We start from the raw sequence: 21522 nt of genomic DNA on the forward strand, positions 1-21522 counted from the left end.
ATCTCTGGACTGCTAGATACTAAACAGTTCCCCATTGTTCTAGCTCTTTTGTAGGCTATACTCGGAGTGCCCTTGATCTGCCCACTTTGTACTGGGTCACTAGAGATAAGTGTCCAGTTGCGTTTGACAATGTTTCTAATGATCAAGTGTTGGTTATTGAATGTTAGAATGAGTTGAGTTTCATTGTCTGCAACTGTGGATGTATTATTTCTGCTTTGCCTACAAGTAGACAGCAAAGATATTCTGTCACAAGAATTAGCTCTTACGATGGCTTTATCAATATTTTCTTTCCAGGAACCTCTTTGTAGGAATCAAACCTTGCATGCTGCTTGAGCCTCTGTGTAATCTATATCTGCACTTCAAATCCTCCTAATTCGGAGCATTTCCCCATAAGGTATGCTCCTTATGAGGTGACCTGGATGGTGGCTACCCGCATGCAAGACACTATTCCCTGCAGTTGGTTTGTGGTATAGTTTAGTTTCTAGTTTCTCCCCTCGAGTGAAAACCTCTACATCAAGGAAACAGACTGATGTGTCACTAATTTGGGCTGTGAACTGTAAGTTGAGGTCATTTTCATTTAGATTGTCAATGAACTCAACTGCCTCATCCTGTGACCCATTCCAAATTAAAAAGAGGTCATCGATGCATCTTAGCCACCTTATAATTTTGGTATTCATGATGTCCCTGAACTTAGGCGTGAGGACCTGTTCCTCCCAGGAACTCATGTGTAAACAGGCGTAACTGGGAGAGAAACAGGCCCCCATCGCCACGCCCCTTTTCTGTTGGAACAATTGTTTACCAAATAAGAAAAAGTTGTTTTCCAGGCACAATGTGATCATGGCAATAATCATGCATATATGGTCATTCAAACAATCTAGTCTAGAATCCAGGAAATGCTGAGCTGCTCTCAGCCCATCTTTGTGAACAATGCTGGTGTACAATGAGGTCACGTCAAGTGAGATTAATAGATAACTTTGTTTCCACTGCACATTATTAATCTTGCTCAAAAAATCTCCTGTATCTAGCACAAATGACGGTAATGATCTGACAAAGTCTTGCAAGAAAAAGTCAACATACTTGCTCACATTTTCAAGTATACTGTTGCAAGCAGAGATAATTGGACGGCCCAGCGGTGCAGATCTATCCTTGTGAATTTTGGGAATGAAGTAAGCTGCTGGCAATACTGGATTTTCCTTCTTCATGAACTTGAATTCGTCCATGGTAATAATGCCAGTGCTCCTCCAAGCCATCAATTTAGAATAGATGTCACACTTCGCTTGTTGTTCTTGGTTGGCATCTGTCCGTCGGTAGCATGTTCGATCATTTAACTGCCCCAACGCCACCTCCATGTACATTTTTCCAGGCCATAAAACAAAATTTCCTCCTTTGTCGGATTGTCGTATGATTATGTTAGTATTATTTTGCAATTTTTTGATCAGTTGATGATATTCAAAATCACGGTAGTGATGTTTTTTGGAAAAAGTGCCTTGTTTAAGAAAAAGTGCTCTTGGGAAACTTTATCATGAAATACGTCAATGTTGTCTTTCATCATCAATGGACAGAATTTTGACTTAGGTTTGAAGTTTGTAGTTATTGTGGAAACATTCATGCCTGGGCCCGGGCTAGATAAAGGCAAATCAGAGTCATTACCCATATCAAGTAGCTCCTGTACCAAAATAGAGTCATCTGTCTGCGAAGTTGGTGGCTGAGTTCCCTGCACAACCTCTGTGGACGGTGGTCGTCGCTTATGTAGACAGTGATATTTACGCAGTTTGAGCTTGCGCACGTATTTATATAACTCAATTTTGGTTCCTGCATAATTAAAGTAGGACTTAGCACTGTAAGACAGACCTAACGAGAGTATGGAAATTTCTTTGGGAGTTAGCTGCATATCCGTGAGGTTGACAACTGTTTGTGATACGTCAGATCCCTGACTTATCTGCGGTTCCATTTTTTCCCGCGTATTTCTTCGTTTGTTCGTTGCCCCTCTGCTGTTTGTTGCAGCGCCTCCTTGCTGCCCGCTTTGTGTTGGCATTTTGTTTGTGTTTGCACTTTTGGCACCAGAGCGGAGGGGTTGCTTGCGATCCTGCTGGACCACCTCTAGCTCCTGTGCTAACATTTTCGAAACCCCGCCCTCTGTGCTCTTGCCAACTCGTTGTCAGACTCACTGTCTATATTTGCACTGCCTTCTGAGACGGAGGAAACTTCTGCCCCTTCTGCCCCTGTCATATATACTGTTTGTAGTGTCTGTCTTGCAGGTGGCTATTTGGTGGTTGGTCTTGCCTGTGATGTTTTAAGGCGATCATATTTTTTGGCAAATGTGAAAATTTGGCCATGCTCGTAGTCAAGGCAGTCCCTTGGAACTTATATGCCTTGCGCCGTTTAATCACATCTTCTTCCCTTTTCAGATGAGCCACCATATCGTCTTGATATTTTGTCTTAAGTGGTGAGTCTGGCAGTTGCTCAATCTCCTTATTAAGTCTATCAATTTCCACCAATAGTTTAGCTCTGTCCGTCTCTGCATACTTGATGAGTATTGTCATTAATGTCTTAGAAGACTCCAAGTTGCATTCAGCTCAATCGGATGAATGACGTTACAACGCATACTTTTACCACGCATGCCTTTACAACGCGGTATTTACAACGAAAACCTAGTGCTTTGTGCATAGTGCTTTGGGGTGCTGGATAGTGAATAGTTTAATTTACTAATCCAACTCCAGTCCCCGTGGACACTAGGGAAGGTGTTGGATAGTAAATTAAACTTATTCCCTATGCTAGAGCGCCCCCCAGCGCAATGCGTTTTAATGGTTTGCGTTGTAAAAGTTGTGTAGTAAAGGCACTGCGTTGTAAAAGTTGCGTTGTAAAGGATGTTTCCCCTGCCGACCTCCAGATAGCCGGTTAAAGAGAAATGTTCCCACCATTTGGACTGTTCCGCTTTGCTTGCCTTTTCTAAAGCCCTATATATGTTCCCAACTCCTCCAGGAAAGAGAAGAGGCCACAACAGGGGAAACATTGGAGACAGATTTATTCAGGTAACGCACATCATGGGGAATGCATTTCGGCGTCTATTAGCCTTCTTCAGCAGCAAGGGTGTTGTTGGGATGCAGGCGCTTATTGCAGTTTTAAATACCCCGCCCCATCCTAAGTGCTCATTAATCACTCCACCCCCCCAGGTGAATTCCATGTGCACATGCCTCCCGTTGGACGCCCCGTTCATGGCACCTACAGGTCCCAGAATGCAATATTCTTGCTGGCAGGCATTGCGGTGGTGGGGGTGGAATAGAGCTGTGATGTTAACAAGCCCTCAAAGTAAGTGTGTCCCACGAATTCCTCTTGCTCCTCGAGTCCCCAAAATTTAGCAACCTCCAAGTCACAGGGATATTTACAGTGGGGGCAAGGCTGGACTGCCTCACCGCTCCATATCCTTCCGGGCCTGAAAAAGGGCCTTGGAAATTCCAGTACCCGGGATGCAGCATAATTCATATTAGGAAGGTTGGGCTGATGACGTGGTTCACTGAGTTGACACACCCATAACCATGCATTTGCTGGATCAGCCATTAGACTCAAAAGTTCACAGTGATGTTTTTGCCAACATGAAGCTGAGAAGCTAATTGTTGGACATCTTGAAATCTGGCCAACTCTTGCCGGTGAGGCTCTACATGCTGGGTGGCACTAGTGGCCTATGGGGACCAGGCCTCCCAGATGTGATTATGAGAGGTGTTCTGCCTACAGGAGCCCCAGACTCCACCCCTATTCATGGCAAACCTGACCTGGGTAAGGGAAGTGGCCCTGCTGGGTGCCTGGAGCCCTTGCCCGGGGTGACTGGGCCTCCCTGACAATAGCTATGGCTTTGTGGGGATTATGGAAGCTATTCAACCCACAGGAACCTCAGACTCCACCCTGGCCTGGATAGGGAACGCAACCTGATGTCTGTAACCCTCCTCTTTTGCCAACGGACCTCCCAGGTGAAGGCCATGGCTTTGCCTACCTCTCACGGGGGATTATGGGAGCTGTACTGCTGGCAGGAGTCCCAGACTCCAACCTGTCCAATACCACCCTGCCCTGGTATCTCTTGGGTGGTTGGGCCTTCACAGCTCTTCTCCTGCCTGACTCGGGGATGGAGGGGATGGCCCCCAAGCCGCAATGTATGTGGTAGAGGCAGTCTCCCACAGACATGCACCCTGTCCCTCCCCCCACCCTTGTGGCAGAGGGACCCAAGGGGAGCACAGGTGCCCAGAGATGGAGAAAAAAGCTTGACTCAGATGATGACATTCAGCAGATCATAGCTTTTCTGCTACATGGAAACTCCTTACCAGAATCAAGTTGTCTAGAAATGATTTAGCACTAAGTGCCCCACGAACATGCGGTACACTAAGGGTGACGGAGGCATCCCCATTCTGTCTTCACTCCAGTTCATGAATAAGTAGCTCTATGCTCTGGTCAGAGGCTGGCTACCTCCAGCCTATCAAGGCTCCATGGCACTGCAGTAGCGATGCTGTTTGTTGGGGAGCTGTTCTGATTAGAGGCATTCTATCATAATGTCACAGATGGCAGTTTCACCCCATTGGCTCACACCAAATGTTTGAACCTGTGGTTCTTCTCGTACTGAGCAGGATTTCTATTGCAACAGCACATCATCAGTAGGGTCAAACTAACTTGTCGTATGACGTTATAAACCAAGGTCAAGTACCCTATTAGCGGATGAACAATCCAACGCTTGGTGAATTCTGCTTCATAATGATAGGGAGAGCCGTCATCGAAGGATCAAAAAGTGACGTTGCTTTGAATGCTTGGCCACCACAAGCTAGTTATCCATGTGGTAACTTTCCTGATACCTCCTGCTTGAAACCCCAAAAGGCAGAAGGATCATGAGCCCCTGCTTTCACAGTCTGTATTCATACTTACTGAAAATCAAGACCAAGCCAGCTTTTGCCCTTCTGTTACATGGGAGGTTTCTGGAAAGGGTAAACACTTGCTTATACATTCAGTGTAGCACATGTGTTGCCCCAGACATCTAAGGGTGTCAAAGACCTGTTACTGTTTGGTCTTGTGTGGCTGAACACTACTTGTACCTCCAAGAAGTTGACCCTCATGCGCCGGGGTCAACTCGTGGCTGGCGAGGAAACTATACCTGCTGAAGCTCAAAGTGTGATGTGTAGGGTGGATATGGTCGACATGTTTGATGCCCTCAACTGTCCAAAAGGATCAACTGCATTTCTTCAGGACTGGGGGATCCTCATCTACTCTCAAAGGGACGAACAAGAATGTGTGGAGAAATATATATTGCGTCCCCTATAATGCAGATTCATATCGTAGTCCTATGCGAAAGTGCAAATATAAAAATTTGTCTACCTTCTGGAGAACACCTAGAAAGGGATGTGGATATGACCCCAACCGTGACGTCCAAAAACAAAACATATGTGGATGTCGGTGGAGGTGCACCTCCGCTGACATCCACATGTGAGTAGGTCTCACGCCTCTCGCAAAAGAGTGAGTTTTATGGACATCACAGTTGGGGTCATATTGTTGTTTCCCACTTCTACTCACTACCAAGATGCCCCCACACCACTCTTTAGCTTCATAGCAGCAACCTGAGAAGACCTCTGGCAAAGAACCCCTGTGGGGCCCGTTGGACATTGCAGCACCGGTCCAACGAGGAGCTGCTCTATGATGAAGCATGAAATCCTATGGGGTGTGTGAGAGCCCTGCTCCTTATTGCAGCTACTCCACTTCAAGTTTCCATTCTATCTCAGGAACACATGCTCTCTAACCTTCCTCCCCCTCTTCCCTTGCCGCTTCCAAGTCCCCTTTAGGAACTGCATACTTCTGTTCATGCCATATTGATTAGGGGCCTGTATGCTGGACCTACTAAGCCCCTGTCCCTCTCATTTGATGACCTCCTCCTCAGACACAGCCGACTGCCTTGCCCCACTGAACTTTACCTTCTCAGACATTTTTCGTTGAAATGTCTCCTAAATCCAAAAGTAAGCAAAGAGCTTGCACAATACACTTTGGGTACCCGAGCCACACTCCATTGTGGTCGGCCATGACTTTTGACTTTTTCCCGGACTCGCAAGACTAGAGGTCTAGGGTTGGCGTTTTGATCTTTCAGGTGCTAGATTCGACTAAAACCTTTACAAATCAATAATTATGGTTCTACTGATTAGAATGTTGCCCTTTTGGTGTCAAATAATTTATAAGAATTTGCTCCATTTTTCTAAATCGTTATGGGATTGTCCTTATATTGTGCTTTTTAAGTGCAGCGAAAATACTTTACAAATTATCTCTAAGTTAAACCTGACTGTGCCAAGCTACCAGAGGGTTGAGCACAGGTTAATTTTGTGACATTTGTGATTCACCCTGGCAAGGTTTGTGGCTGTTGTGTTGAAGGGCTCACACCCCCCCTCAGCCAACAACCCAATTTCTCACAGGTGTCAATGGAATAATATTTTGTAAAAAAATGGGTGAAGGTTTTGATATGAAGGAATATCTCATGCCACTGTTTTGAGTCGAGGGTTGTGTTGAGGTCTTTCTCTCACTGTCTTTCGAGCACCGCCTGCCACAATGCTAAAAATGCACAAATGCATTTGCAATAACAAAGCGGCAGGCACCGCACGGTGCCTGCCGCTTTGTTAATGCAAATGCAGGGAGGTACCACAGGAACCCCCCGTGTTCAACCCCACCTCTCCTTCACTCCGGGGGCCTACAGGGGGCCCCCGAAGTGAAGACCACATGCCTTTGCCGCCACGGAAAGGCATCTGTTCTGGCCCATCCTAATATGGCTGGCGATGTCTATAAGACACCGCCACTATATTAGACCTTTTCCGCCCCGGTCGCCGCGGAAAAGCGGCGGACGGTCTTTCCATCCGCCGCGGTCCCCCCCGCCATACTAATATGGCGGGGGTTCATTTATGTGAGGATGGCGGGCGGATTGCCCCCGCCAGGCCGGCGGTGGCTACCGCCAACCTGGCGGGGGCAATCCGCCCGCCATCCTAATGGGCCCCTAAGTGTTAAGAGAAGTGAAATGTTGAAGGAAATTCTCAAAAGGTGTAAGTTTCCTAGTGGTTTTAGTGCTAACAGAACTCTGGGCGGCCCAATCGTGAATATTAAGCAAGTGGAAGTGTTCAGGTTCAGGGGTCACACACTCATGCTTAATATCTTAAAACAACTTAAGAATCCCATCAGTATAAAAGTCGCAAATCCTTCAGTAATCCTTTGATCTCCAAATTTAAAGGATGCGGGTCAAATATTTGGTTTGAGAGGCAATTGGCGAGAGGAGTTGGCCTCACGGCTAGGGCGGTCGACCTCAAAGCTGGGTAACCGGGTACAAGTCTCGGCAAGGACGCTCAGCATCCTGTGATTCTGGGCAAATCACTTAATCGCCTGTGCCTAAAAAAAATTAATGTGTCCTCATGTAACGCAACTGAGGCTATGTAAAGCACTCTAATATCCGATACCCTTGGGTCAAGTTTGCGCTATATAAAACTGAAAAATAAAAGATGAGAATGAGGTGAATCCCCCCAACCCTCTAAGGAGTCCCAAATAGCAAGCGTTGCCCTGGTGATAGGGGAAATGTACAGGAGTTGGCCCCTCAGACTCTTCACCAGTTCACCCGGGGGTCTGGCTGCTAGGTTTTGTTCAATGTTGCACCACTGTTTATTTGTTTCTTCTCAAAGCCAGTCTGTCATATAACATAACTGGGATGCTTGGTCGTGGTGCAGAAGATGCAAAACTCTAATTCACCTTCTCTTAGGTGTCTCGTGGAGGCTTTGGTGGCAAGTCCCGAGCACTGCCCCCTGATATAACGTATGCAAACTTCCTGATGCTGTGATAGTTCTGCCCTGCTGATGGGAAGGGGCATGGCTTAAAAGATATAAAGGATACGCAGTAGCATAGTCATTTTAAGGGCTGCGATGCGTCCCACCAACAACAGGGAGTGACTTTTTTATGCCACCAGGAAAAACTTAGCTTCAGAAAGGAGGAGTTAGAAATTTGCCCTGGCACATAGGAGATTGGGCATCACTTGTATTCGCTCATATTGGATGGAGTTCATTGCCCAGCAAATTTGGGTTATTTAGGGCAATGATTCTATCCAGGAGGCCTCCTCACCCTCACTACAACTATATCTTCAACTTCAACAATATGATGAGATTTATTTGTAGGCCTTTGACAGCTTGAAATTCCTCCAAGAGTGGCACTAAGGCCTGGAGTGAGAGTATGGGCTCCATGAGCATGAGTAATATATTGTCTGCAAATGCTGATACTTCTGTATTTCTATTTTATAGCTCAAATGGCTAAATAAGCTTTTATCTTTACTTGTCAATTTTGATTGTTTCATCGTTGCACTATAATAAAAAGAATGAGAATATTTGATTACAATTTTTAAATAATCTAACATAGCTTATTCTTTCCAGGCATAACCGCTGGAAGAAGAGGGGAATGGCCATCATCCCAACCAAATTTTGCATCGGTTTTACTGCTCGCTTCCTGTCCCAGGTTTGTTCAGATAATACCTCTTTATAAAGTACACTTCCAGATAACACAGGACCTCCGAAAGTATAATAATCTGAAACATTGTTCTGATAAAGTATATTTTTAACAGAATAAATAAATAACTTTTAAAGTACACTACATTATGATTCCTTAATTAAAAATATGGGAAACACACTGACTTACATAAACGGAGTCAAAGTATATTACATAGAACCCACTTACAGGTTTAATGTTCTCCCCCTCATATGCTGATGTCATTATAAGCTCCCTCTTTCTTTCTTTATTTGTATAACCTAATGTAAGCAGTTTTAAGTACCTGTATCAAGACAAATTATGGTTCTCCCTGTGCAAAACATTTGACTTAAAAGTGCTACAAATAACAATGCTAGTCCACATTCACACAAGAAAGACTGGCAGAGTCAGGACATTTGTTTAATTCACAAATTGTGATGTATGTATATTGCCGCCCTTTCAGGAACAACATTTTATACAGGCAAGAGATTCATTTACAGCTGTTAATATACAGTTATTTATTTGTAAGCAAAGCAGAACTTAATTACCCATTGACACTATAACAGAGGAATGCTCTTGTTTGAGTTAATGTATATAGCATGTTTATATCACTTATAATTACATGGCTAAGTCATTGCAAGTTGTATAGCAATTCTTGAGCAAACACATGCATGAGGATTGATACTCATTAACAGCAGAAGTTGCAGTAGTAGCTTAAAACAGTTTTAGTTCCCCACCATTGATCAAGGAGTTAGTTTAATGTTTTAGACAGAAAAGTGGTATCTCGGTTTACACATATTTAATGTAGACGATGCTTAATTGGTGCTGGTGGGGGACACTGGCACTTATTGTTAGTGGCTGGCACTTATTTTCCCATCATAGGTATGCAAGGCTGTTTTAAAACTGCTTCCCTTGGTATTCCGCACGCTGACATTTCATTACTCCTGAGCAGATTTTCGGGCATAAATTAGGCACTGAATGTAGTCTGCACCTTCATTCAGGAAATCTCTCTCTTAAGTTACACATATCTTAAAGAGCAAGGACACATTCCATCAGGTCACAGAGATGTTATATGCTGAGCCGTCAGAGCTGTCTCTTAGGCTGCAAAGGTAATACAGGCTTAGACTTCAGACCGCAGAACTAACTACATAGTACCCAGATCTCTACAGCTTTGGATAACAACCCTGCCATCAAGTAACGCAGACTGTACAAGTTCTCAGACAGACTATCCTTCAGATTACACTGGTCTCATAGTCTCCTTGTCTCACACTACTGACGGCAGAGCTCTCCCTCAGACGAGAGACCCCTTAAAGACTCAAGTAAAAAAAAGAAAGTTATCCCCAGGATGATACAGATTTTACAAGGTAATGTCTCAGGCAGAAGGACTACATATGGCTCAAAGACAATACATTTACATATTTCTGCTTCTGAGCTGTACTGAATATAAAGTACTAACTCAGAGAAATATTGAATTAAATTAATTCTTTTTACACCCTGCTGGTGCATAAAACATGCACTCAGTTCTGGACTACTCCAGCAAAAGCCCAATATGATGCAGCTCTAGAAAGAATAGAAATTGCCCCACCATGAGCTTCTCAGCAGCCTCTATTTGCTACTCTGTGGCTTGGAGATGAGGAAGATACATTTTGATGTTTATTTCTGCTGCTGTGTTCATGACAGGGGTAGTGCAGAGTGTACCAAAATGCCAGCCGAATGTAGCATATGCTACCTGCCTATGGTAAACCCAAAATCATGTCTGAAATGATGGGATCTGGGCCAGAACCTATTGCCCCTGATTCCGAGCAGTTTTTGTTCCACTATTAGCAGTCCAATAATGCTGAGGCTACAAAGGTGTGGATCCATAATATCAATTGTAGTGTAGTTCCTAAATTCCCAATAGGCTCTGCGTATTGGAATAGTGTATCCTGTAGTTTAGACCTAGGACTGAAGTCAACTAGGTCTCTACCGAATATACTAAACTTAATGGTGTGTGTGCCAGCTAGCTCAGAGGTCACTACAAACTTTCTCGAATGAACAAGAAGGGATAGGTTTCTGACAACCGCTTAAAACATGACAACTTTGTTTCCCAAGAATAAGAAATCAATCTCTAGAGTAGCGGAAACAATAGATAGTTATTTCACTCAGTCAATCGTGCATGCTTAGTTTCATCAGAGGTGCAGAGAAATAGAGAGACGGACGTTCAATAAAAGGGTTTTTATTGAACAGTCTTCTTTCGCAAGCCTAAGAAATGAACTGCTACAATCGCAATACTTAGCATGAAGTAAAGTGCGTACAGTAAAAAGAGTATTACAAAATAATATTGTAATAGCATAATATGGTTTCTAAGCCATAGAATACCTAAAATGCATAAAATACATACAGTGACAAATAATGACTAAAGGTACTCAGCTGATGCTTCTAAAATACGCCTACCCCAGTGTACCTAACCTAGGACTAGTACAAGTGAAGAAGTAAGTGAGGTGTATCTTAAGTTTAGTATTGTTTTGCCAAGAATCTATTCCAAGAATTCTCTTAGGGTCTAATCAGCTCCGTACCTTGGTTTAGAATGCAGGAGGCCTTGTATATCTCTCAGGACTCGATTTCCCAGCAACCCGCAAGGGTAGCCTGGAAACGCTGGAGCTGGATTTCTCGGCAAGAGAAAAGACAGCGTCTCTCTCAGTGATCATATGGAGGGTCGGCTTCCTTCGGCACTTGCTGCAGCAGGGCGTCGGGCAAGTAGATAGTCGAACTGCTCCAAACCACTGTGTGTTTGTTTGGACAAGTGTGGGCATATTTATACCTTGAGGGTGCCGAGTTTGACGTAAGATTGGACATAATAACGCCATTAGAGACTTGATTCTCCGAAAACTCCATGATTTCTTAGATAAATTAATATTCATGCAGGGGAAGTCCCTGACTGCTGAAGGTGGGTTTTTCCAAGAAATCGTTGTAGATTTTCGGAACTAGTGGAAATAGCCAAGCCGTATTAGGTCTATTTGAGCTGTCTTAATATGGTTGTGATTTCTATGCCTATATTAGGATACAATATTTTATACCTATATAAGGGCATGAATCGGGAAAATTACACTAGGGTCCTAAATCGCTATACAACACAATCTCATATTATCACGTTCATCCATTTTAAGGGTGTTTTATTGTTAGCAATGTTTAATATACTGGATTCTTTTTTATAGCTGGCCTTTGATTTTGTTTTTGTTTTTGTTTTCTTCCTTTATTGAGTGTTTCTTTTGTTGTTTCTTTAAAGTAAACATGCATTCTTTTTATTAAAATGCGTAATTATATTGTTTTACAGATTGTTGCGTTTTATAGGGGGTTTGAGTGAGTAGTATTTAATCTATTGAACATCTTTGTAAGATGATGGTTTTTATTGGGGTTTCGGGCAGGCAGTGGTTTAAAAAATTTTATATTACTTTTGACATTTTATAACTACTAATGAAAAATATATTTTTATTTTTACGTTTCAGGTTGTTGAGTTTTAAAGGGATTTTGGGTGGGCAGTGCTTTAAAGTTTATATATATATATATTTTTTATTATGAGTTTGTTTTAGTTTATTATGTTTTTTAAATGTTTTTATTCTTTAAAAAAATTAGGACATTTCCTTGATATATTTTAAAATACTAAAAATAAATTGTTTCAATTGTTATGAATTTGAAATTAAAGTTTTAGAATGAAATGATGTCAATATAATTTTTTTTCAAATATTGGTACATTTTAAAATTCTTTGTTACATTCAAAGGCTTTTTAAATTCATTTAATTTTACTGTATTTTTTTGTTTTATTAAATAATACATTACTGTTTTTTTAATGTTGGCTTATTGTGGAGAGTGAGTTGTAAATTGTATTCCCCGTGAGACAATCATTTTCTACAATGTTGTTTATTTTGGATGTATAATACTTAATTTGTGCCTCAGTCCCTAAGATTAAAACACTTTGCCCAGTGTTGCTTAGTTTGAAGTGCTAATTGAAAATCTCGTTTCCCAGAGCCAACACCCAGTCAAACATTTTGCCCAATATTGCTTAGTTTGGAGTAGTGAATTAGATCCTCCCAGAATCTGGAGTCCATCAATTTTCCTAGTTTTTAAAAAGATTTTAGTGGATATCATAAATCTGACCGTTCCCCGAAAATCCTAATACTTTCGCATTGTTACTTACGTTTGAATAAGAATAATAAATCCCTCCCTTCATCTCTAGAGTCCAACACTTTCCCCAATGTTGGCTAGTTGGAGTGGAAATAGTAAGTCCAACCACCTCCCCCCCCCACCTCAGAGTCCAACATTTTCCCCTGTGTTGCTTAGTTTGGAGTGGAGTTAGCAAGTCTAAACTCCCAGAGGCAAACACTTCCCACAATATTGCTTACTTTGGAGTGAGGCCACTATATTAGACAATCCCAATGTTGCTGAGTTTGGAGTAGGAATAGTCAGTCTGGCCCATCCAGAGTCCAACACTTTCACAAATTCGATCTAGTTTGGAGAGTGATTAGTAAATATAACCCACCTAGAGTCAAACACTTTCTCCAAAATTGCTTATATTGAAGTGAACTAGTAAATTAGAGTCATCCAGAGTCCAACACTTGCCTTGGTGTTGCCTAGTGTGGAATGAGAATAGTAAATCTGATACCACCCCTCACCCCCAAAATCCAACACTTTCCCCATTGGTTTTTACTTTGGGAATGACAACAGTACATCTGACGGTCTGACCACCAAAGCCCAACACTTTAAAACCTTCCCCAATGATGTTTGTTTGGAATGGGAATTGTAAACAAATTTCAGGGAGTCCCACATGCTCTCAATGTTGCTTAGTGTGGAGTTAGAATAGTAAATCAGATCCCCCATCTCCTACAGTGCGACACTTACAAATGTTGCTTAATCTGGGGAGGGAATAGTAAATCTAGACCCCAAAGTCAAACACTTTTCTCAATATTTCTTATCCCTACGGTGGGTTAGCAAATCAAAACAATAAGACCCTGCCCCCAATGTTACTGGGAATAGTCAGTCTGAATGCTGCAGAGTCCAACACTTTCCTCTGTGTATATGTTGCTTACTTTGGAGTAGGAGCATTACATCTGTTCCCCTTCCCCCTGGTAAGAGTCCAACATTTTACACAATGTTCCTTGGATTGCAATATGTATATCAAATGTAATCCCCCAGATGTATGCATTTTCCCACTGTTATTTGTATTAGAGTTAGAATAGTAGACTAAATATATGCATTTTCTCCAAAATTAGCTAGAACGCCATTAGTATGTTAAGTTAAATGGATGCACTTTCCCCAATTTTAGTTGGATTAGAGTTAGCCTAGTATATCTGACCGTCACTCAAAATATAAATTAATGTATTAAAATTTGAAATTTATTTGAAAACTAGTTTGAATTTTGGTAGATTTTTAAGAAAATATTTGATGTTTACAAAATTAATTAATTTTATCTACATGAAATATATTTTTAAAAATAATTGCTACTTTTTACAATTCTAAATTAATTTTAAATAAATGCATGTGCTATTTTTTAATTATACTATCAATATGTGTTAACACTTTACTTTTGGTTTCACTTTTTTTGTTAATTTCAACTTTGATTTTAAACTTTATAATATTGTGATCTATATTTTTGTATTGCATATTTTTAAAATTTAGATATATTGGTAGGACAATATTTTGTAATCAATGTTTCTGATCATGCCTGTAAAATATTTCCCAGGAGCCAGGCTTGATCCAGATACTTTTTCAGCAATACTCACATATGCCAATAGTTGCCACCATGCGGCTACACACGGGCCCTCTACAGCCCTGGGAAATGACAGAGCAGAGTCGCACATAAGCACTAACTCGGCATGCTGTCATCAGTTATTCCCTGCACACCCAGAATATCCATGGCCATCGGCAACACTGCAGTAGATTGAAGCAATTAAGGAGGCCATGTTGCTGATATTTAAAGCAAAACCAAAGGGGATGATGGATGGAGTGTTGAACATTGCAAGCACTCACCAACCAGTCAACTGATCTGGGTTTAATCCATCATCACTCTTTAGCTCACTCCGCCACCCCAGTTCGGACATGGCCATATGCAAATCAGTCTGACCCTGTGCCTCATGGGAACAGTCCAGCCCGAACTGCCAAGCCATGTCTTCCCTGGACCGGAAACAAGCATCCTGGGACCGGTTTCTGGCTAATCAGCCGTCATCAGCCAGGCTAGCTTGAATCCAGTGGCAAAGTGAGCAAGGGACCCACGTCCGGGCATAACCTGCCAACTTAGGGCGAACAAAGCAAAACCAACGGGGATGATGGACGGAGTGTTGAACATTGCAAGCACTCACCCCCAGTCAACTGTTCTGGGTTTAATCCATCATCATTCTTTAGCTCACTCCGCTACCCCAGGTGCAGATATTTGGCACAATTCCAGCTTAGTCTGGTATGCCATCGGGTCCAAAGGATCTGCAGGGACCATTAGTCAAGTCCTCAGCATGGTCAGACTCCCTTGGACCTGTCATTGGCTCCATTCAGCCTCGGTTACAGACTTACACCCCAGCTCACAACCTGTCTTGTATCCTCTCTCTTTGATGCTGGTACCAACTATGCCGGAAGAGGGCCCAGTACTGATTCTGACTTCTGTCCCCAAACTGACTTTGGCAAAATTCGGACCAATGTGATTGCTGATTGTAGAGGGGGCAAGGAGCATTTTCCCCCTCATTACTTTGATGACAATTTTTACATGGACAATAAGCTTGATACTTCAATTGATAAAGGGTTGAACTCACCATTTATGGGATGCAGATGGTAGTAGCACTCTCTAACGACTCCATGCAGGATGCTCTAAGGTTTCGGAGCGATCTTGCAGTTGTGGCAGAATGGATGTCTGCTAACTGCCTCCAGCTTAACACCAGCAAATCTGAGGCTTTGCTGGTAGGGAAAGACCCTGAGCTGGGGAACAAGCGTTGGTGGTCGGCGTTTCTTGGGACGTGCACCCGCACCCAAACAGGTGGTAAAAATCTGGGTGTATGTGTTATCTCAGCCCTCAGTTTCCAGGCCCAGACCAAAAAAGTTGCAGGCACCTGTTTTGGTCTCCTGCATGGGCTAAAACCATTGCTAAGTTTCTTCGATCCTCCCACTCGTCAAGTCATCATCCAGGCCACCATTATGTTTAGGTTAGACTATGCCAGCTCTCTGTATCTGGGGGTCAACAAGGCTGAGATTCTACGACTGCAGAGGGTCCAAAATGCGGCTGCCAGGACTCTCCTGAGCCTCCCTAGAATCTGTTCTACAACCAACGCAATCCACCGACTCCATTGGTTGCCAGTGGCTAGGCGCGTCGATTTTAAGTCCCTCTGCATTGCCTTTAAAATTATGAATCTTTCTTCACCTAGCATCCTGGCAAACCTGCTCTCACCCTATACACTAGTCGCCATCTTCGATCTATGGGCCAGCATTTGGCGGTTGTCCACTTGGGTGAGGAAGGAGCGTGCAGGAGGACGATCCTTCTGCATCCCGGTGGCTAAACTCTGGAACTCTCTCCCAGTGCACATCCGTAGTTTGGATAACTGGCTGGGTTTTCATAAGGCGATTAAAACTCACCTGTTCCCTCTGACTTAACATCTGCCCGCTTTCCGCAGGCTCCCATTGTTTTTGCCGGTTAGCGCTGGGATGCCCCTTTGCTGCGGCAGCTATGCGCTATATAAAATCTTGCAAAATAACATAACATTTAGACCACCAGTGGAAGAGTATGCTTTATTTGAAAATCGCAAAAACTACAAACTGATCCACTCCAATTATTTAAAAAACATAAAGGTAGCAAAATCTGGTTATCTCACTCAAAGGATAAATAAAGGGTCGCATTCCGGCAAAGAATTGTATAAAATATTGAATGAGTTCACTTCTCTGCAGGTGGAGCAGTCAGTATTTACTCCCACCCGGGAGTGGGTCAAGGCACTGGCAGCCCATTTCGACAATAAAATCAAGTCGATTTACTCCACTTTTGCAGTCTCCAGACCTGATGTCACCCAAGTCGGAGAGGAATCTGCCCGAGTGTCCATCTCTCACAGAGTTTGAGCCCACCAAGACGGCTGAAGTGTTAGAAGCCCTTGGGAAAGTAAAATCGGGTTCCCCACAGACTCACTGGTCCCTCGTAAGTGCAATGAGATTTTCCCTCTTCTGGCTTGCTCTCTCTCCAACATCTTCAACACCTCATTTGAGCTTGCATCCATACTTAGCAGCTGGAAGGTGACTCAGGTAAAACCCATTCTCAAAAAGCCCACTAGTGACCCCTCTGTTGTGTCCAACTATAGGCCAATTTGACTACTGCCCTACTTTGGAAAGGTACTGGAACACCTAGTCAACAAGCGCGTCTCCACTTTCATTGAAGCCCTTGCGCTTCTAGATCCCTCGCAGTCAGGGTTTCGTGCTGCATACGGCCCGAAACAGCAGTAATAGAGGTTGTGGATAATATCCGTCTTACCCTAGATAGAGGCGAGTCCGCAAACCTGAGCCTATTAGATCTCTCGGCGGCCTTTGACACCATCTCCCACAGCATTCTCTACCAACGGCTGTGGGAGATTGGTGTCAGAGGCAAAGCCCTTGCATGGTGAGAGCTATCTTGCGGACCGGCACACATATATAAAGGTTAATTCTTTGGAATCCAGTAAGACCCCTCTCTCTGTTGGGGTTCCACAGGGATCTATCCTTAGTCCCTTGTTATTCAATCTGTATCTCACCCCTTTGGCCAACATCATAAAATCTCATGGCTTCTCCACAGTGTCCTATGCGGACGATACTCAGGTGCTCACCACCTGCAGCGTAGATGTCCTTGAAACTCGCACTAGACTTAAGAAGTGCATGATTAAGATCAGTGAATGGATGAACGGAAGCAAACTCCAACTCAACTATAGCAAAACAGAAATTATGCTATTTGGCAAAGCAAAGACTCTATGGTCACATGACTGGTGGCCTCAAGAAGTAGGACAGTGTCCAGAACCGAAAGAAGTGGTGCGTGACTTGGGAATAATGATCGAATGTGCTCTCTCCATGAAGGCTCATGTCACCCAAGTCTCAGGCACCTGTTATGGAATTCTGCGGAAATTACGGAAGATTTTTAAATGGCTACCCCTTGAGTCCAGGAAACCTCTGGTTCAGGGACTAATCATTAGCCGTTTGGATTATGGCAACGCTATGTTCGCCTCCATCAACGAGTGTCTGCCTCCTCCTCTGCTGTCCCTACCCAATCACCGAGCCTTTCGCAGGGGCCTAAAAACTTGGCTTTTCCCTAAGTGATTTTCACCACTCCCCTAATCACAAGGTTGTCGTTTCTTTCTCTGTTGCCAGCGCCTTGAGACCTTTTTGGTGATTTGTGCGCTATATAAGAGCTTATGACTATGACTATGACTATAACTATTTGCAGTGTACTATGATGAGCAGCTGAGGTCTTAGATTTACAGCTACCCTCTATTTGAGGTTAAAACAAATGTCCTTACAGAAATCTTACAGCCTGAGCCAGTCACATATGAGCTCTTGCTTCCTTTCAATGAAGCTCTCTTTGACATCTTAATGGGTACCTAGTTAAAGCCCTGGTCTTGCCCACCGGTGAATAGACAAATGGCCATACATCACAGACCGACACCTGGTGACCCTGATTTCTTCATTAAACATTCTACCTAGAGAGTCTAGTCGGTCAGGCTTCAACCAACAAGGTGAAGCCCAAATAATTTCCTACTGATCCCCTGGATAAGGAGTCTAACAAGGTTGAGGTGTTCAGAAAACAAATATTCTCTTTGGCTATCTTACAATTGAGGCCATCAGTGCAGTTTATTTATTTGGCTGACATACCCTATCTGGGACATGTCCAGCGAGATCCTGCTTACTTTCCCAGAAGACCTTAGGGCCTCACTTGCACAGACCATTTGGGATGGTCAAGATGCAACTAAATATGTGACCCATGCTGGCCATGATACTACAGATTGTTTGTGAAGGGTGGTTGGTACCAGGAGGTTCTCTGCCACCATGCATGGATGTGCTCTATTGTACTTACATGCCTCTGTTATGGACATGCCTTTCGATGGCTCATGTATGTTCGGGGAAAAAGATGTTTCTTCCTTGGAACGTTTCAAAGAGAATAGGACCATAGTATTCTCCCTGGGTATTTTGACCCCTGCCAAAAAGTTTCCTCGCCAGTGTAGAAAATTCTGAGGATACTCTAGGGGACTGCCGTGTAGGGAAATTCTGTCTTCACCCTCTGCTGCACCCCATTCCTTTTGAAGTTGGGGACTTGGAACTAGCAGGTAACATTGAGGCCACCAAGGACACCAGTCCACCTAGCCCCATTCCCTACGGCTGCAGCCACCAAGCTGGATGGATCCTTCAACCCGTTCAACATGGCTCAACATGGCTATACTAATGAGAGCCTTTTTAGTCTTGAAAGAATGCCCCCATAACACTCAGGACACTTTGTACTAGAGTGCACATCTTTTGCCCTGAACAATATTTTTAGTAGTTTGAGTGAAATGTGTACTTGCAGGTACACAGTACCTCTATAGGAAGCACCTTCGCTCACGGCATTGCAAGAGTCCGTGTCCATCATTTTGAAAAAAATAACATTATGACTAACATCAATTGCTTTAGAGACCAGATTAAACTCTAGAAGAGGCAAATCAATGTTGTCCTGGTGATTTTGAAGTACCATCTGCTCAGTGCCTTGGACCTTTTGGAGTGGATAACTACACAAAACAAATCCTTGAAACTTACCTACTTCATTAGTACAGAGATGTTGACCTTTCTGATGTCAACATTTTTCACCAAGGCGGGGCCCTTTGGACAGATGCACATCACAAGCCAACCGATAAAAGCAGCTTTTTATGATTCATCGATTTTCTCCCACTCTTCTATTTGATGACTGGTCTATTTTTAAGACTGCAACACAATTACAGATGTATAGAAGACGTCAATAAACATGTGGAGCCAGTTAGCTACAACGGAGACGGCGGAACTATCCCGAGAACTGCATTCATAATTCCATAAAAAGAGCAAAAATTAACAATAGGGATGCTCTTATAGAAAACACTTGCCACAAGGATAAGAGTACACAATTGGTTTGTGTTACCAGTTATTCCGCATTGTCTAACCACATAAAGAAGTCATTAAATAAATAAACACTGGCAGATCTTGGGTGCACGCAACCTAAGTTTTGTGCTAGGATTATCAGGGTTGCCCCCATACAAACGAGCAAACACCGGCCTGCGAGAAGAGAAGCAACATTTCCACCTTGTGTGGTTTATCAGCGGTGACTGGGCATCTCCCTTGTGGTAACTGCAATGTTTGCCACCTTACAAAAGCATCTAATCATTGGACCTGGATTTGCCAAAGAGTGGCCCAACGAGAGCATACTGACTGCATCTCTACCCATGTCATATACCTCATTGTCTGCCCCTGCAAATTAAGCTATGGAGGGATGACATGTAGAAAAGTGACATTATGGATTGGAGAACACAGAAGCACTCAAGATCTGCATCAACCAATGCACCCTCATTTTGCGTATTTAACTAAGGGAGGGGATGATTTCTCTTTTCAATGTGTGACACAAGTATCTACTTGCCTGTAACATGTCATGAGGTGAAATAGAAGCCCTTAATTAGTATGTATATTATGATCCCTAGTAGTTGCAGTATGATGATGCAATATCCGTCCGTTTCTAATAAATGAAAACAAAAAACATGTAAGGGCCATTATACAAAGATAGAGGGTTTACGTTTTGGTTTCAACAAAGTGCATAACTTTCATGTGAAGGAGGAACAGCAGTTGTTGATGTGTGCATGCTTTTTATGGATATGAGTGTGTCATTACAAACAACACTGTGTTCAACTCAGTAAAATATATTTCACAGCGTTCAGTGAATCAAGTTTTTTGTAAAGGGGTGGGTAAGCAACCTGTTTGCATAAATCATGTTCAACCTAATTATCTCATAATTTTCAGAACTGAGGAAAAGGGAATATCCCATCAAACAAAATCTGATATTGTCTGTAGGTGATTGTGCACATGGTAAGAGTGTGGTTTAAATAAACTAAGTACTCTATGTAGGAAGGTGGATATCTGACTATGGTTACCCCCAAACTTTTTCCCTGGTGTTTAGCTGGTTTTTGACATAGTTGGCCTGGGATCCTGCTATTCAGGGCCCCAGGCTGATTGCTCTCTCCTTAAAATGGACTCCATGTACCTTAGGTGCATAACACAATTGGAATTGGTTCACCTTATTGGCCCCTGTAACAGTGTACCCTAGGTACCCAGGGCATAGGTGTTTCCAAGGCCTACCAGGGGCTGCAGCATGTATTGTGCCACCCCTGGCCTGGCCTCCATATTTGACACAACTGGCTGATCACTCAGCTGGGGTAAGTTGGTGTAATCACCTCTTACTTAGATATAGTGTCCCTATATCTAACCTTAAACTGGACACATATGTTCCTATCAGCCACTCCTATGGAAGGCCTCTTCAATCCTGGAGGCAGAGTGCTTGGAAATATGTGAGATGGTGCTCTAGCATGAGCTGAGCCTGTCTGCAGCTGTCGGGAACCACTCCCTAAGCTGTTCCGGGATATTGCCATACCATATACTCTTAAGTGCATTATAATCCTCGCGGTTAAATGCTATCTTTGGTTTGGCTTTATCAAAACATGTCGAGTAAGGTGTCATACGAATTGGAATACTATCCCCTCAACAGTTCTGTCGACGGGGATAGCATTCCACCCTTCTAGAGGGACACGACATGTGCGTAGCCTTAACCCCGGTTAAAGTTAACCAGAGCCTCAGCATCACAAAATGGATGCTGCCACCACAGACACGAGTTTGGCCTCCTGCTGCTGACCGACACTCGGCAGATGGTGGCCTGGACAAAGGGTTTTCTGCCTTGGGAGGTGCGAGCACCACCCCAGACAGGGTTTTGTGTATTGGGTAGGACAGGGCTGAATAGAATCAGACATGCCCGGGGCACACAAGGTGTCCCCGTGCATAGGCCAGTCCAAACCG

At 43.4% G+C, this 21522-nt stretch overlaps 1 protein-coding gene across 2 annotated transcripts in view; it reads left to right on the forward strand.

Annotated features, from left to right (window-relative positions):
• Positions 1-21522, forward strand: part of LOC147709416 (xanthine dehydrogenase/oxidase-like) — a 736168-nt gene that overhangs the window by 536509 nt on the left and 178137 nt on the right. For both annotated transcript variants that reach the window (XR_015296692.1, XM_086927985.1), the window contains exon 27: positions 8415-8496. Coding sequence is in view for 1 of the 2 variants with exons in the window: in XM_086927985.1 (XP_086784111.1) it covers positions 8415-8496 (82 nt within the window). In the remaining variant the exon portion in view is untranslated. The remainder of the gene's footprint in view (positions 1-8414; positions 8497-21522) is intronic.

This window comes from Lissotriton vulgaris, chromosome 6, assembly GCF_964263255.1.
Source record: "Lissotriton vulgaris chromosome 6, aLisVul1.2, whole genome shotgun sequence".
NCBI classification, from domain to species: Eukaryota; Metazoa; Chordata; class Amphibia; order Caudata; family Salamandridae; genus Lissotriton; species Lissotriton vulgaris.